General features: G+C 35.6%; 1 protein-coding gene and 1 long non-coding RNA gene across 7 annotated transcripts; one reads left to right on the top strand and one right to left on the bottom strand.

Annotated features, from left to right (window-relative positions):
* On the bottom strand, positions 349-15,096 carry LOC109837795 (glutamine--tRNA ligase-like). 6 transcript variants are annotated; one of them, XR_002246447.1, is made up of 7 exons: positions 14,947-15,096; positions 9,182-9,232; positions 9,021-9,093; positions 7,170-7,265; positions 3,814-3,941; positions 1,168-1,771; positions 349-667 (listed from the first exon to the last, which is right to left on the bottom strand). XR_002246447.1 is itself a non-coding variant. In XM_020406152.1 (4 exons), exons 1-4 carry the CDS (start codon positions 14,949-14,951, stop codon positions 506-508), a joined length of 291 nt encoding a protein of 96 aa, XP_020261741.1. In that variant the 5' UTR covers positions 14,952-15,096; the 3' UTR covers positions 349-505. The 6 variants fall into 6 exon arrangements, 2 of the variants coding, with proteins under 2 accessions (XP_020261741.1, XP_020261742.1); XR_002246446.1 differs by having other exon boundaries at positions 3,814-3,915; XR_002246448.1 differs by lacking the exon at positions 7,170-7,265.
* LOC109837796 lies at positions 13,280-13,894 on the top strand. The gene is made up of 3 exons (XR_002246450.1): positions 13,280-13,349; positions 13,673-13,731; positions 13,818-13,894. It is a non-coding gene; the product is annotated as an uncharacterized LOC109837796 (long non-coding RNA).

Raw genomic sequence — 18,417 nt, 5'->3', positions numbered from 1 at the left:
CAAACCCCGACTTTCACAGCGTCGATCCCGGTTAGCTTTCCTTGTGAATGCAAAATCTTCATCCCCTTTTCGCTCATGTGCCTTAGTCTATTGTGCCAGAAATCTGTACTCTCTTTGCCAGCTGCAATTACGAGGGTGTCACTCGCATGTAAGGTGAGGTAGAGAGTTCCTAGTTTCTTACCTCGAGCAACTATCATCATACCGTTGAACTCGCTGAGATGCATCGTGAAGGACCGTCCTTCTGCCATCTTGAGGTTGAACAGAGTTTTGACTAGATGCACCTTAATGTTCTCATAGAAATATATAATAAATACAATAAAAAATTTCTGACCTTCTTGTGATTCCCATTCCTCGAATGAAAGCATTAATAGAAGATGAAGACCAGCTAGTGTTATTAGGCGTGGGTCATCCCAGCCATCTACCCAGTTATCTGTGACTAACTGAAGGGCCAAAACATAACCACATAAGACAAATAATGGTAAAACGAGCATTAACAGCTAAGACTTTACTGCCTCAAGGACCGATGCAACCTCACCTTACACTTAGACATCACTGTGTTTAAAATATTTAACCTTGAATATTCCCAGACATAAGGCTTGTGAAGTCCTGGTGCATCCAGTAGCCAGTAATATGAAGCACGATGAATCTCAAACTCGAGAGTGCATAGCTGCAAAAGCCGCACAAGCATTAGTAAGAAGCATTAATAAAGACATGGATACATTATTTATAGACAGGAAATCATGTAAAAGAAACAAAAAACAACCAAATCAACGAAATACAAAATGCTTATATTCCAATAGACAAAGATAATCAAGCCATTAACAAAAGAAGCACAACAGAAGGATTACGGTTAACATTTGTTCACTTAAAATTATTGTCGAACAAATGACAATAAAGAAGAATTCCAATTGTACTTTTAAGATTTGATGATACTACCGATGCAAAAAAAACATGGTATCTATTGCACTTCAGTAGTAATAAAAGAACACTGCTGCAATAGTTCCCGAGGTATGTAGAGCAAAATAGCATCCGTAGTAAAAATTAGGACAAGATATATGTTTCCTAAGATTATGGAGAAGGATAATAATGAATGAAACAAAGTTCAAAACTTGCAGAAGACAGAACAGATATGATATAGACAATGTCAGGATAGAAATAGATACTAACCGAATGAGTAACATTTTCAAGAGAATCCGCAATGCAATGATGTTGGTAGGCGCGAGACGCCCACATAGCCGTGGAAGCTAATTAATCCCTTGAGAAAACAACCCAAGCTTGAGTTTAAGTCGGACTCAAACCAACCAATACAAGCAATAACGAATACCCAGATAAAACAGTAAGTAAATGAGACGAGACAACAGATTTACGTGGTTCGGCAAACTTGCCTACGTCCACGGGAGCCGCACAAATAATTTCTTATTTAACTACAAGAAATTACAAAGCTTGAAATAGAGAAGATCTCAAACTTGAGATCTCTCAAAAAATACCACTTGTGATTTTAATCTAAAATCACAGCTCAATTTCTCTTCTCAAAAAACCCTTCTCAAAATCCTTGAGAAGTGCCGCCGCCACCACTGAAGAAATTCATCTCAGAAAAAATTACGAGAAGAGCTGCTCAAATTGATCTCGTAAATAAGGTTTCTTTTTCATAGGGAAACCCTAGGCTTCATTCCACTATTCCGCCAACCTCCAACGGATATGATCGTGAATGCTCGATTCCATCCAATCTCCAACGCATTATTTGTCTAAAATAAATAGAAAAACACAAACACTAGACAAACAATATTAGTTGTAAATTGTTTGTAAAAACATTATCAAAACAAAAAGACCAACAATCTCCCCTTTTTTATGATGACAAACAATTTACAAAATGTTGTATGCATGAAACGAAATAAATAAGAATTATGATTATCATGCATAAAAATAAGGAATATATACTCATAATATTTCTCCCCCTTTGACAACATCAAAAAGGGGAAAACAAAAGAATGGAGAGAGCGAAAACTCCCTCTACCAATAAGCATGGTGCGTATAAAAACAATAATAGAAATAGGGAATGCTCCCCCTATCAAAATGCCTTATAAGATATATGAAATGAATGCTAAATATGTGAGCAAGCATATATGAAAAATATGCTAAACACAACTCACATACAACAAGACAATTGAGAACACATGTAGATATGTCATTTAAAAAAATGTGTCTCAAAGCATTGGTTTTAAAACAAAACCTAATCAAAAAATTTATGAAATCAAAAGAAAGAAAACATGAGAATCATGCAAAAAGTTATCAAATGAAAACAAATCAACCAATGAAATCATAAATCACAAGTAAACCATATGAGAACATAAAACCAAACCATCATCGATTTTCAAAAAAGTAAGAGAGACAATCATATCAAGCTCTTGAGCGAGCTTGTTTCAACCCATATAAATATTTTTAGCACCCAGTAAACAAGATTTGAGAATAAACACCCAATAAACCCGGGGGGGTTATATAAACACAAACCTCTCAGCAAAAATCAAAACTAATAATCATGAAAACAAAAGAATTCATTAAAAAAATTTAATTTTCAATACTTTTAAACACATTTTTCAAAACCAAGAAATAATAAAAAAAAATATTAGAAATCTTGGTTTAAAAGGATTTTGGTACCCAAGCATTCTTGGTGCCGAAAATTTTAGGGACATAATCCCTATCATTAAAACTCAAAGCCTTAGGGTTATGAACCCATTTGGGCGCAGTTTGCGCACTAATTCAGTCATAATAATAATCACTCAAATGACCCTTCCGATTGTAATATGTGCAATGAAAGATGCTCATTTATTTTTGTGGACCATAGGGATGTGCACGGGAACCATTTGCAAACAAAAAAAATTTATATATAGCTCTTTGCAATTGTTAAACACCATTAAACAAAGGTAGTTCTTTTGAAACAACTTGCGATTTTAAAATATTTTGTAAATCAAAGCAAAATTTCGCTAAGTGTCCAAACCTACCATAAACACCACACTTAAACTTTTGTGATCTTTTAGAAACATTTGGTAAATGTGAAACTTTTTTCAAGTCAAAGCAAAATTTTGCTAAATGACCAAAACGATCACAATGATTACATTTAAACACACTAGCATGCTTATGATGAGAAAATGATACATGTGCATGTGTGTGTGATGAAGATGAAGCTTGATGGGATGCACAAGCATGATTAAGCTTGATGGGTTTTTGTGCATCATAACAAAATTTAGCAATATGACTTTTTCAGTCGTAAATAGAGTATTTGTAAATTTTGTTATACATGTGTGCATAGTATATGAGTTGCTTGGAAGAATTTTCATTGGATTTTGCACACAAGTCCATAAGCTTTTTATTATTTACAATGCATATTTTAAGGGTTGAATCTAAAGATGATATACGTTCATTAACATGATTCAACTTATTATTTTGTACAAATGCGTTGTTATTAGAAGTAGAACATATATAGTCATTTATAAAAGAAGCAAATATCATTTTTCATATTCTCTACTTCTAATATGGTATTATCTCTTTCATGAGTTAAGTTAGCAACATTTGAAGTTAAAACAATATGATCCAATTTTAATTTTTTATTATTTTCTTTGAGGATCACATTCTTATTAGAAATTGTATCAAACTTAGATGCTAACAACTCATGATCGGATTTTAACTTTACATGCTTACTTTTCAAATCAATAAAATTTTTATGCAATTTGTTATAGGCATGCAATAATTTTTCAGAAACACAAGCAAGTTCATCACTAGATAAATCATTAATGGATTCGAACTTGCAAACCTCACCATGGCTATCGCCTAGTGTCCATGTGCATGATGCTCTAATGGAACTTGAAAAGAAAACCTCCAAAGCTTGTCTGATCACCTCGAAGTTCCCCTGATGTGTTTCTATGAATTTTCATAAAGTATGAGCACTATCAAAATAAACAAACTTGTTAGAAATAGATGAGTTAAAAGCATTTAATAAAAGTTCTAACAAGAGCTTGTTCATAGTAAACATTCTTTTATCATTTTTACTCTACTTGGATTTCTCCGAAGTGGGTACAATATAAGCATTATCAATTATTTTTCAAAAATTAAAATGTCTAGATTTAACAAATATTTTAAATTTAGAGCACCATTGGGTATAGGGAAAAATATTTAATTTAGGAGCAATATTTATATCATAGCCTAAATAATGCACACAATGTATATCCATAATATATTATGCAAGCAAAATACAAAAAATAATCTCAAAACTAGATTAGCACAAAAAATAACTTGGATCTTTAACTCAATATGATTAGACCTTAAATCAAAGAGCACCAAGCTCTGATACTAATTGTTAGACCCTAATGCCACTAGGAAAGAACCCTAGAGGCGGGTGAATAGGGTTTATACTAATCTAATCCGATTTTATGCCAATTAAAACTAATTAACAAATTATACTAGTAAATAAGATATGTAACAATTGTATGCAAGGATAATCAATATAAACAAAGGGTAAAATAAACAAACTACAAATGTGATAGGACAATATACACAAAGAGTAATAGACAATGACGATATAAGATAAACACAAAAGAAAATACGCCAAGGACAAACTAAAACACAAGCAAATGATCACGGAGTTCGGACCTTCCGTCCTACGTCTCCGCTCCCCACTCCCGGGAAGAAATCCACTATCACACCGAGTTTTCGACGCTCACCCGAAAACGTTTACACCTCACACTCGGTTTTCTAGCTCATCGAAAACTTTACATTTTCGACGCTCACCCGAAAACGTTTACACCTCACACTCGGTTTTCTAGCTCATCGAAAACTTTACAATCAATACTCTTACAATCTTACTCTACACCCTCTAAGTATTGGTCTCTAGCCCGTGTCTCCCTTAAGTGCTCGGATTTACAACCTCCCCAAGCTTTACTATCGACGTCACTCCTCTTGGGATGACCTCGTCTCTAACCACACACTTCTCTCAGTGTAGAAGTGTATTACAAAGTGTATCCTCACAATGAAGGCTCACAAATACAAATGTTTGTTCTCTAACTAGATGAGAGCTCAATTAAGCTCACTCTCAAGGTCACAATCCCACAACCCCAATATATACTATGTATGCAAATACAATAAACTCAATGGTTGTGTGTGAACAATGAGTAAATCAAAACAAATCTAAACTCAAAATAAATTCTAGCTTATGGAAATAAAAATCAAACATATAAATAGCTAGATATGAGTTTAGAAAAACTTCTCTATGATGACAAGAGAGAGAGGGAGATGAGTAGAATGCCCAAACACAATTGAAGGTCTCCTCAAGCCCTTGTGAAAATTTCTTCACAAAACAAATCTTGTAAATAAAAAACTTAAACAAACTTAAACCACACATAAAACTTGTTTTTAAACTCTCTTAGGTAGGTGGGAATGATAAATGCAATGGGGGTATATATAGACTAGAAGAAAACAAACCAAGAAAACCCCAAAATCCCACTAAAAACAAAAACTAAAAATTAGTCGTTACTGTGCAACGGTAACATTGACGGTCGACCGCAGTGCCAGGTCAGATCGACCGTGAAGAGGTGAAATCCAAAGATTGCTCTCTGGATATTTCACAGTCGACCACGGCGACCATGACGGTTAACCGCAAACCGACATATCAGATATGCACATGTTTGTAGAAAATCTGATTTTAAACATGTCTTAAAAATAACAAATAAAATCCAAAAAATAAAAAACTTTGGGGAATACTTGTAAACATGAAAATGAACATATTACAAAAACTGGTTTTTAAAAAGCACTTCCCATTTGTGAAATTTCATTATTTTGCAAAATCGCTTAAAATACGAAATCTCGAAAATACATGATTTTGACAAAATGACATAAACAAACTCCTAAAACATTTTGAATGGATTTATAGACTTATACAAGATATGAAAATAGTGTAAACAAGTCTTCAATCCATAAACATATAATTTTGCAAATTCAATAGAATATGAAACACGTAAATGTATATATGAAGATATATATTGTTTCATATCTATATAGCTATACTAAAAACAACTTATCCATAAATAAATATGTGAATAAATCTATGATTTACAAAAACTTATTTTCTATGTGGATAAGTTACAAAATGAATAAACCAAAAATGATAAATATGAAACATGTGTGTATGTATATAGATAAGTGTACTTGTTTCATATTTAAACTTGAAAGCTATAAAACCAAAACGTGTACGTGTGTATATAATTGAGCTTAAAGTATTAACACATATAATATAAAACCTAAACTAATTTACCCAAGCTTGATTGATCTTTATTGTAGTTTGTCTTGGTAAACATGGATGAAGTTTGAACTTGGATCTTGACTAGTATGCATAAGTTTTATTTTACTATTCCGCCAACCTCCAACGGATATGATCGTGAATGCTTGATTCCATCCAACCTCCAACACATTGTTTGTCTAAGGGCCTGTTTAGATTTGTAGGGGGTGAAGGGAAGTTAAGGGAAACTGAGTGAAGGGAAGGGAAGGGAAGGGAATTCCCTTCCCCTTGGTTACACCCCAATTTGGGGGTAACAATTTTTATACTATTAGGGGGTGAACCAAGGGGAACTAGGGTGAATTAACTTCACCTCCTAAGTGTTCCCAAACAAGGTGAATGGAGGTGAATGATTCCCCTAACTTCCCTTCACCCTCATTCCCCTCAATCCAAACAAGCCCTAAAATAAATAGAAAAACACAAACACTAGACAAACAATATTAGCTATAAATCATTTGTAAAAATATCATCAAAACAAAAAGGCCAACAGATCTCATATTCTTATCTCTCCTTGAGTATATTTCAGGAATATCCTTGAGAGAAGGCGTAGATTTGTATGATCATATACCAAATCTTCCGCTCATTTTGGATTAATCTTGTTCCTCTTTAAGGAGTGAATGAACTTCAATTCCTCTCACAACAAGATGAGGAATATGGATTCCCAAGCAATTTCAATGCCAATTGTGGTAGCATAGGTGTAGAAGCCACATAGATAATCCACCATGATTTAGCATCCATTTCCCCCCATCACACAAGGAGTCATGGTTAAAAAATGCATCCAATAAGGCAAAAAAAATTAGCAAATTTGATGTTCACCATTTGTCGTTCTTCGGAATTTGGAAAGTACCTTCTCAAACACTTAGATCTTTCATTGGAGATTTCAAGATTCTTGTGTGGTGCAATTCAGTTTGGTGCTCCGGTGAGCCATTATGCACTATAATACCTAGAAGATAGTGCAAAAAAGCTTTAGAGAATGGACCAAACAATAAATGCTAAAAGTTTTGTAAAAGAAAAGTAAAGAACTAATTTGAATTGAGGGAAAGCAAACAATGAAGCAATGTGTTGCTCTTATTCCATCAATCTATTAAAATAATATGCATCACATTATAAAATGAAGATTCTTCATCATCACTCTTGCATTCCTTTCTATAAATTGAGCTCTTCACATTTCAATCATAGAATCCCACTTGTCATAGATGAAGTGCAGATTAAAACTTGCTGGTGTCGACGGATCGAAACATATTATATATAAGCTTGGCAAAGAAACTAATATATTCTATCTTGTCCAACCATATATCATACAAAATCATTTACTTGACAAGGTGTGCTTTCCTAACATCATCATCCCGATATAAGTTCTAATTTTCACTAATCATCAAATCAAGAAGACTATGTTTTCTCTCTTTGAACTGCCTCAACATAATAACTACCAAAGAAAAATGAATTTCGACAATAGCAAGCATTTTCACATGATTATTGAACATCACCAATCTCATAAAGAATCAATTTGAATTTCTAATCATCATAACATCTCCAATAATATCAGAAATCCAACTACATTCTTCTCATACACCACCTCATTTTTTTGTTCTTTGCCGCACAAATGTTTTTTAGTGTAAGATTTAGTGTGTGAACTACACACGGTGTCCAAAATATATGGGGGATATTCTCTCCACAATGCTCACTGAAGGCTTGCAAACCGGTGCATTGTCGGTTATAACTTGCACGACATTAAGGACCCACCTCTTAAATAGTTTTTAAAAGAATCTCCGCAATATATTCCATATTCTTGGTTACCCTCCACATTGACCGCATTCAAGAACATTGGCCCACTTTTGGTCACCGCCATCACGTTAATGATAGGTCTTCTTTGTGAGTAAGACCAACTATCATTGGCAATGGAGACGCTCTTTTCTTTCCATGTAATCTTTATAGGTTTCAATAATTTCTCAATGTGTGATCTATCTTTTTGCAAAACATTTGTTCTATAAAGATCGTACCCTGATGGAACAAAGCCTCTAATTGCTTTATTTGCGGCATACTTATAAGATGAGATGAAATATGGATTCTTTACCAAATTAAATGATAAGGCCCCGTGTCAAATCCTGGCTCTGCCTCTGGATGTAGATACAAATATGAGGTAGGATATGGGACATAGGAAATTTGTAAAAGGTAGGATTGGGACTCGATTATATATACATATTGATTTTACTATTTTACATGAGATTGATTTTGTTTTTTATTTACATAGTATGAAAACTAAAATTCCTAATAATATTTTTACTTCATTTAATTTTAACTAGATACCTCAATGACCTTCAAAATCATACTTCTAAAATTACGGGCTCAAAAAAACTTGACCCATGTTCAACGAATCGTAGGAACTGGCGGGAAGTGCAAGATATACATTCATTAAGTGTATGACGAGTGTTCTAAACTAGAACATGTATTATATAATTGAGTACACCTTTAAATAAATGTATGCAAATTCAAGGAGAGTCCAAGGAAGTGTCCAACAAATGTCCAAGGATTGTTGGCATCGAACACATCGGACATGGATACAGGAGCCCAGACAAGGCGTCTGGGTTACCTATCTGACCATTTTAGCCCACCGATTTCAAGTTTAAGGACCAAGTTTAATAAGAATAGTGGTCATGATAGACATGGAGGAACAAATATAATGAGGAGATGACTTTACCTTTGAAGATACAATGTATTCGAGAAGAAATGGCCGATGGTTAAGTGCATTAGCAGGAAACTTCGTAGCAACCCTGAACACGAATACAACGGGATAGCAAATAAAAAAGGAGTAGCAAAGTTTTACTTTAAAAAATATGATATGCTGAAGATCAATTATACCGTGTATAGAAGATTTCCAATTGTCTTGTTACAACCATTCCCAACATTTGCCTGCAGCACCAATAATTACAAAATAAATATACTCACAGTTCAGTAACTAAATTTATATATCGTCGCTGTAAGCTGCATGGAGAAGAATGTCATATCAGTAATAGTAAATTGATCAAACAATAAATGGCACAGATTTCCATTCTTCACACTTTATACCAAATCATTCCTTTCTTTCTAAATACTGGTCTAAAGAAGTAGATACAATGATACAACAGGAAAAGGAACAAAACCTTGTACCAAATCTTCATAGTTCCCTATATTAGGCACATGAACAGGCCATCTCTCTGATCTCCTTCACATTTTATCTTATAACCTAAGTTACTTGTGACTCATATTAATGTGAACATTTCTTTATCCTATCTTTTAGCATATGACAACTGATTCATGTCAACATTCTCAAGGCCTTCGTTCCTAAATTCTTAGACAAGTTTGTAACTATATAGTTTCCATCCCAATCAGAGATTTTTGAGAAATCTACTTAGTTTTGGCCTACGTTACCTGGACTCGGGTATGAGTATCTGATACGGGTGCGGATCCGAGTGTCCGATACGAAATTTCTAAAAATTTTGGATACGGGGACACCGTCCTAAATTTCGACACGGGTACGAGGATACGACAATAAAAAAAAATAAAAGTTTAATCAACAATTCAGCATGTGAAAGGCTTTGTAACTTTCCAACTTCCATCTTTAACTCTTCATTACATGCAAGCAATTAACAATTATATTAACTATAGCAATTTTACTATGTTTAATTTCAAATTCTCAATAAAATAAGCTCATCCTTAAAATATAAGTAAGACCACATTTGACACTTTGACTGATATCACATAACAAAAAAAATAATATATATAATAAAATAATATATATAATAATATATAGATAAAGAGAGAGAGAGAGAGAAGAGAGAGAAGAGATAATGAATCCTTTCAAGAGGGATTCCTCCTTGACCCTTATAAAACACAATGATTGAGCGACATTATGGATGATCCGCTCCGTTGAACTGATCACAACTAAACCCAACACAGGGACCAAGTTTGGAATCCGCGTCGTTTGACCCTCATCGAACCAGTGAAAAGTTCATTCATCAAACCGTTAAAATTGAATGACGAGTGAAGGTCAAACGACGACAGGGTTCAAACCCAAACTGGTGTATTGTTAGAATATGTACGACAAGTTCAACGGAGCGGATACCACAAGTCGCCTCAATCATTGATTTTAGAGGCGTCAAGAACAAATCCCCTCCTATGACAAAGATACCATACATCTCATATATATATAATATATAATATATATAAATAATAATAAATATATAATAATATATAATAAAATATAGTATATATTATATATATATATTACAGAAATTACAATGGCCTGACCTCAATCCTCAGTCATGCTCAATACCAACAAAAATTGAGAAAAACTAATTTACAGCCCACCTTAACCCAACCAACAACAATCCCATATACAAGAAAAATACGCGCCCACACCATATACAATAAATAAAGCAGCGGCCCAACCCTCAAGCCCAAACGCAATCACAACCCATAAAAACCAAATACCCCATTCCCTCGGCTAGAACCCAGAACCCATTCCCCTCCCGCAGCGCGCCGCAATAGCCAAAGCAAGCAACGAAAAGATGCCGCCAAAGTCGATCCCTCCCAGTCGTGCGTGTTACCTCAGGTCACCGGCGGAGGGGGACACAATCCCTGCCCCGAAATCGAGCCGTCGTAGCCTCAGAACCGCAGTGCCATCGGCCTCTCATCTTTCTTTCTTTATTTTTGTTTTGCGACACACACCTCGCGAATCTGAGTGCCACCACCGATCCGACCCGATTTCTACCCGGATCAATGCGGCTCGTATCGATGCGTACACGTCGACTCGAGGGTATCGAGTATCCTGGATACGGTTGCGGATCCGTAAGTCGTCCAGATACGAAATCTAGAAACAAATTTGGATACGCGCGGACACCCGTCCCTACGAACTTTCGACACTTGCGGCTACGTAGGATACCGACCAATAAAAAAAACAAATGGGAGAGTTGGTAATCAACCAATTCAGCATCGTGAATGGCTTTCTGTAAGCTTTCCAAACTTCCATCTTTAACTCTTCATTACATTGCCAAGCAATTAACAATTATATTAACTATAGCAATTTTTCTATGTTTATTTCAAATTCTACAATAAAATAAGGGCCTCATTCCTTAAAATTATTAAAGCGGTACAGACTCCCATTGAACTTTGCACCTTTATATTCTACATTAAGCCATCATAAAAATAATATATATATAATATTATATATATAGTATAGGTTATATTACTATATATTATTTATAGAGCAGAGAGACGAGAGAGAGAAGATCTGAGTACGAGAGCAATTTCAATGACGTATCCTTGTCGATAGGAGGGGATTTCCTCCTTGACGGCCTTTAAAATCACATGATGAGCGACATTATGATGATCCCGCCTCCGCTCTGAACTTGATCTACATATTCTAAAGCCCCAACACACCAAGTTCTGGGTTAATCGTCGTCGCTTTGACCCTCCACTCGAACCCATGTGAAAAGTTCTATTACATTCAAACCTCGTTTAAAATTGATACGACGGTGGATCGAAGCGCGTCAAACGACGACGCCGTTTCAACCCAAAACTTGGCCGGGGTGTGTATGCGGGTTTCTAGGAATATGTAGATCAACGTTCAGACGGAGCGGATCATCCCACAATGTCGCGCCCGCTCAATCATGCTGATTTTAGAGGGCGGTCAAGGAACAAATCCCCTCTATGACAATGGGTATACCCATAATTCTCATATATATATATATATATATATATACTATATATATATATAAGTTAAAATTAAAATATATTATAAAATATAATATTATATATATATAGTACTATACTATATCATATAACTATATGATATAGTATATACTTTACAGAATATACAGATGGGCCTTGGACATTTTCACATCCTCATCGGTTTCATGTCTCACAGTACCCACCACAAAATGCTAAGGCAATAACCTATATTTACAGCCAACCTGAGCCCAACTCAAGCAAATCCCCATATACAATGACATTTAATTGTTAGCGCCCCCACACCCCATACTACACTGAATTAACAGCCAGCGCGCCCAACCTCATAGGGCCAAACGCAAACACAACCCATATAAAATCCAAATACCCCAGCTCCTCTCTTAGCACCCTTTAGAACCTCTTCCCTCTCCCTGCCAGCCGTCGCCGCCAATAGCCAAAGCAAGCAGCGCGAAGAGATGCTGCCAAAGTCTCGATTCCCTCCCAGCCCGTCCGTGGACGCTGTACGCTCTAAATCCATGGCGTCACCGCGCCAGGTCCGCTGAGCGTGGGGACTACAAGTTCCCTGCGCCCCGCAAGGATCGAGCCGTTCCTTCCTCAAGTAACCGCAGCTTGCGATCGGGCCCTTCTTTCCATCTTTTCTTTCTTTAATTTTTTTGGTTTTGTCGATTCACACACCTCGCGCCGCTGATCTATCTGAGTGGCCAACCACTCGTTATCCGACCCGGATTTCGTACCCGGCATCGATAGTCGGCTGCGTATCGATGGTGTTCGGTACGACGGTCAAACCGTCGTGTCCGAGTAACGTAGGTTTTGGCTCTATTTTTTTAGACCTTTAATCAGAGCCGGCTCAGAGGGTGTGCAAGAGGATCGACTGCACAGGGGCCCCTAAAATTGGGGCCCCAAAAAAATCTCATCTACCGTCCATTACTAATTCTCAATTGGATCTCGGCCATCCATTCAAACTTAAACACCCTAAAATCCCTTCAAAAATCCCTTCAACCGTTAGTCCCAAAACTCAGCCCCCAAAATCCACTCACCCCCTCAACTCCGTTTCCTCATCTCTTCCGTCCGTAGACCCCCGCGATCGTCGCCGTCGCCAGACCTCGACGCTCGCCTCGCCACCCTCCCCAATCACAGATCTCCTCCGTCCTCCCCAATCGCAGATCGATTTTTATCGTAATTACTTGATTATTTGGAAATTTTTGAGGGATGATGATGAACAATTCGACGCCGATAGCAGCTGGTTTGAGCTCTGGATCGGGGGATGCGACGGCTCAGAGGAAGAATAAGAGGCCAAAGTGTGAGTTTTTGTTAGGGATTTTGATTTTTATGTGTTTAATTTTAATGGGTGTCTTTTAGTTTTGTTGATTGTGAGTTAGTTTGAGATTGAGATTTTGAGCTAGGGTTTGTTGAATTGGATATTGTTCGGTTGGTTTGTGTTAGGGTTTTTGATCTGTATGCTTTTGTTGTTAGTGGGGATCCTCTGCTTAAGCCTATTTTCCCTTAGATAACTTACTGATTTTTTTAATTTATTTTCTGGTTTAGCTTGTGGTCTCAATGAACAATGGATTATAACTTGGGTAGAACTAAGTTAATAAATGTGCTCTTTGATCTGCCTTTCAGATTCGAAGTTTACTCAACAGGAGCTTCCAGCTTGCAAGCCTATTCTCACTCCCCAATGGGTATGTTTCACTAATTGTTGGTTATAAATATTAACTCAGAAATGACCAAGTTGCTTACTTAACAATGTGCACTCCATGTTCTATAGGTGATTTCAATGTTTGCAATAATTGGCACTATTTTCATCCCCATTGGCATCGCCTCACTGTTCGCTTCTCACAATGTATTCTCATAGATGTCATGAAATTATTGACACAACTTCTAGTTTGTAATTGCCTTGTCACCTTTGACATGAATTGTGTTTGTTATTACCATTTTTCTTATGTCCAAGTCAAGAGTAATGTGCTAAGTGCCTACGAAACGCTCGCATGAAAGTGCCTTACTGAAGTATGAGTTATGTATTTCTTGTAAGTGGAGAAGGATATGGATGCTCCTATTTATGTGTACTATCAGCTTGATAACTTATATCAGAATCATAGGAGGTACATAAGAATTCACTTTATTCACAATTGACTCTGACTTTGCAATTTAAAGGCTTAATTAGTGATTTTGCAGCTAAAAATGCAAGGAGGACAATTTTTCGATGATACTTTTTGATTTTGCAGCTAAAAATGCAAGGAGGACAATTTTTCGATGATACTTTTTGATGCTAAAGGCTTCGATATCTCTTATGAAGGTAAGCGGCAAGGAGGACAATTTTTCGATGATACTTTTTGATGCTAAAGGCTTCGATATCTCTTATGAAGGTAAGCGCAGATACAAGAGGAACATAATATGCAAGTATTTCTTATTGTGGACTATTTGCTCTATTGAAAAGCTTTATTAAAGTGGGATTACATGCATTTATCTGATTAGTAATATTTTATTCAGGTGACCGAAGAGATGAAGAATGGGCAATAACACCTAAAAAATATGTTAAAGACTATCCAGATGTAAAAAAATCAGGTAACATTTTAATGTCTGATTAGTAACATTTTGTTTCCTAGCATTTTGGGGATTCAAATTAAAATTTATTGATATTTTGTATATAGAGAAGAGCATGTGTTTACTTTTCGCACATGGCCCCTAAAATCTCAGAACTGGCCCTGCCTTTAATTCTCACAATCTTGCGCATGCTCATAAATGAGATTTTGGAGCTAAGGCACTCGAAATCACAAACTTCTCATCAGATAAATTGAAAGAAAACGAAACTGAAATTTCTTCCAACTCAATATCTTATTATTTTTCCGAACATATTAGGGTTTTTATAAAGGATAAGGAATGGAGAGAAAGGGTACCCCATGGATGACCTTGCCGAGGTTGGCCGTGACCTTAGGGTTCCTTAAAGCGTTCTCGGCCGTCCGTTTTGTCTAACCCAATAGCCAGAAAACGCCTCGAGATTTGTGCCGTCATCTGCCGCAGCTCTTCGCTCCCGCCACCACGCAGCTCTTCGCTCCTGTTCCTTCGAGACAAAGAAACGATGGGTAGCAAGACTGTAGTCTATTTGGGCCATTTCCAATTTGGGCCCTACTGATGGGCTTTCCTATTTGATGGGCGGGCCTTTTAATTGTAGGGGTTTCTTCAGGCAAACCTCCTTTGAAAACCACATTTATGACAACGTCATCTTTAGAAGGGGTTCCAATTGCAATAAACAATTTTAACCTAATTTCTAGTAAAATTTTTTATTAAATTTCCAAAAAAAAATATTGAAAAACACAAGTGTCAAGCATGTGACATGCTTTCTCAACGTAACCTAGTGTTTGACACACGCATTTTTTTAAGGAATTTTAAGAATTTTAGTTATAATAATTTCATCAAAAATAGGTCAAGATTATTTATTGCAATCATGACCCCCACGAAAAGTGGTTTCAGTATGAATTGAACTTTAAAGATGTTTTTCATAAAATCACCCTATTTTAAAAGTGATTTCCATGGGGAAAACTCAATTTATATTTATGTCTCATCTATCTAATCTAATCCTATTCTAAAAGTGCATCCTACATCAAAAACAATTTTCAAAAAATATCCTCGACAATAATATCAATTGATAACAATAATATGAATAGCAATATTAAAAATAATGTTATATATCTAATATTAATGCTTATCTATACTATATATTAACGTTAGCTTATCTGAGGGAGGGAAGGAGGAAAAATGTTAGGTGGTTCTTCAAGAGATGAACTTTAATTTCCATTAGGAAGTGAAAGGTGAATGCATTACTTTTAAAGCTTAAGAGGTTCACTCAGTAATAATGTAAACACCCTACTCTGCTCGGAATCAATTCTAACTATATATTTCAATCGTTAAATTTGAATTTTCTACTTGTGTTGAATCCTTAATTTTTGACACGTGTCGTATCCCTTCTTCAAGTTGAAAAAAAACCTATGTTATGTTATTCTTTGTTAAAAATCAAGTTTTTTGAGTTTTAAAAGTGATTTATTTGGGTTTTCATGATGTTTTGTGCTTTAAGAAAGAGATAATGGGTTTTATGATTAATTAGCTTATTGCATTAGATCTAATAAAAAAGTATACCCATTGCCCGCAACCCGCTTCATAATCCCTCATATAAAAGCCCTAATTCCTCTTTCTCAAGAGATTAGGTGAAGATTGAAGAGCATGGAAGCTAAGAGAGGAAAGCTTCTACATCCCAAGATAAGTGCTTTCTTGCTCAAGGTTTTCCTTTTAAAGTTTTGATTCATAAGTTTTGGAGATCTCACTCTTCTCTTACTAATGCTATAAGTTTTATTTTGACTTGATTTATTTTAGATTTTCATGGGATTTGAACAAGGAGGCAGCTCTCTAAGAGGTGGATCTCAATCCATAGTCTCTTTCAATGAGAAGGACTCATTGTTATAGATAAATGATACCTTTGTAAGATAAATCTCATGTTTTGATGCGTTTTTCATGGCTTTTTGTGTATCATATGATCTCTATCCTTCTACGATATTTTTGGATAGTGATGAGTAGCTTGGATAAGGGGTTGTCCTCACTTTTTGTTTGGATTGCGAGCCTTCGAGCTCTAATGGTGGATTTGAGAATACTCAATAATTTAATGCGAAAATAAATGGAATAGTTTCTTCTTAGGAGTACATAACTTGGGCTGAAGTTAGTTTTTTATTTAGGTTTGAATCGAGGAAGTCTTTGATTGAAAATATTTTGAGACTCATAGATTTCAGCACAAACGCATGCACTCGACCTGTCCAACGCACGTGCTTAGTGAAATCCCGAGAATAATTTGTTTTATAGAGCATATGCGCTCAAGCCAATTTTTCAAAAATAATTTTCTATTTTAGATTTATCAGACTGTTGTTAGAACTTGCCTGATATAGCATCGGACCTATGCGCTGAATATAAGAAAATAGATCCTTTTGATTTTGGGAAATTAATCTACTTGAGATAATTTTCACTATTCTTTGCGTTCCTTTGATGAATAATGATACTAGTTATGCAATTAAGCTTGTTCCTGCCATTTTCAGATAAAGTAGATAATAGTCACTTGTTTATTATTCCTTGTTTATGATCGTTTTATTTAATCCATGACATATCCATGTTCATGTATGCAAGTAAGGCTTGTTATTTTATGTTATCGCATAGTGTTTATTGCATGTTTCTGCCATGTTATGTTATGCTATGCCTTGACCTAGACTCTACAGACATTATGCATATTATCCTAGGTCATACTTTAGACTTTTGTTTGTTCGGTTAATTATGATGAGATTTGGCCCTAGGGGCATGCATGATTAGGAACTATGATGTGGTATATAAATGATAATGATGATTGCTTGTGTTTAGATGTTGGGTGTGTCCCTCATGATACTAAATCAATAATGGTCTCTGGTTGAATCAAGAAATTTCTTAGTTTGGGATATATTGCTACTATGAGTAAAGGCTAATGATTCTCCACCATAAAAAAATTGATTAAGTACAAAACATGATAAACCAAGAAAGAGATTAAGTATCTGTGTGTATCAAGTCATGATGACTTGCTTTGATATTTGAGATGCAAATTTCATTTGCTTTGGAAATCCAATCAGAGAGGGCATCCATATGATGAATGTTCTCTATGGATTGAGTTATCCGAGCCTAGTGTATAATACATTATGTATAACTAACTAATGAAAATATTCATGTGAGTTAATTAATGGGGGGATTTGGACACCTCACAGATAATGTGCGACCCATGATTATGTTTGAGCGCTAGTGCCAAATGAGTCTGTGCATATAAACCAAATAAAGGTCCTAGTGGGTACACCAAGCACACATTATCCCTTAAGAGCTTTCCCTCAACAAGATTAAGTAAAATATGAGTGTTGTTAGATGCACACGCAACCTATGCATCACACTCTAGGATTAGACGCACCCTCATTGATATCTCTATGTTGTTGTTATTTTGATTATCTACTACCTCTGTTTATGATCTAGATTTCCAAGATGCATGTTTCTTATTCATGAAAGCAAGTCATATCTTATGTTTATGTCAGTCATAAATTCATGATACATGTTACATGTGCATAAACTAATCCTTAATTTTATCACTTGTTAGACGACTTTCTGATCACCCTGATTTGCATATCAGTGGTAAACCCGGACCTTTCACCTGTGCTTTCAAGCACCCTGGAGTCTAGTGATCTTCAATAAATAGAGTTTCTATCGACCAGCTTGTCTATATGTTTATTTAGTTCTATTTCAGCTTGATATTACTAGACTTTGTTATCTATGTTTTCTTTTTTGCTGCTATGTAGAGACATTGATGTACTTAACTATTT

Source organism: Asparagus officinalis, chromosome 4 (genome assembly GCF_001876935.1).
Source record: "Asparagus officinalis chromosome 4, Aspof.V1, whole genome shotgun sequence".
Taxonomy (NCBI): domain Eukaryota; kingdom Viridiplantae; phylum Streptophyta; class Magnoliopsida; order Asparagales; family Asparagaceae; genus Asparagus; species Asparagus officinalis.
The sequence above is the reverse complement of the archived record's forward strand: the minus strand, read 5'-3'. Positions and strand labels throughout refer to the sequence as shown.

Excerpts from the sequence above, each read along its gene's own strand:
- LOC109837795 (XM_020406152.1), bottom strand. Across the intron at positions 9,094-9,181 it reads TTGGAAATCTTCTATACACG|GGTTGCTACGAAGTTTCCTG; the intron begins GTATAATTGATC and ends ATTCGTGTTCAG. Across the intron at positions 668-9,020 it reads AATACATTGTATCTTCAAAG|CTATGCACTCTCGAGTTTGA; the intron begins GTAAAGTCATCT and ends CGGCTTTTGCAG.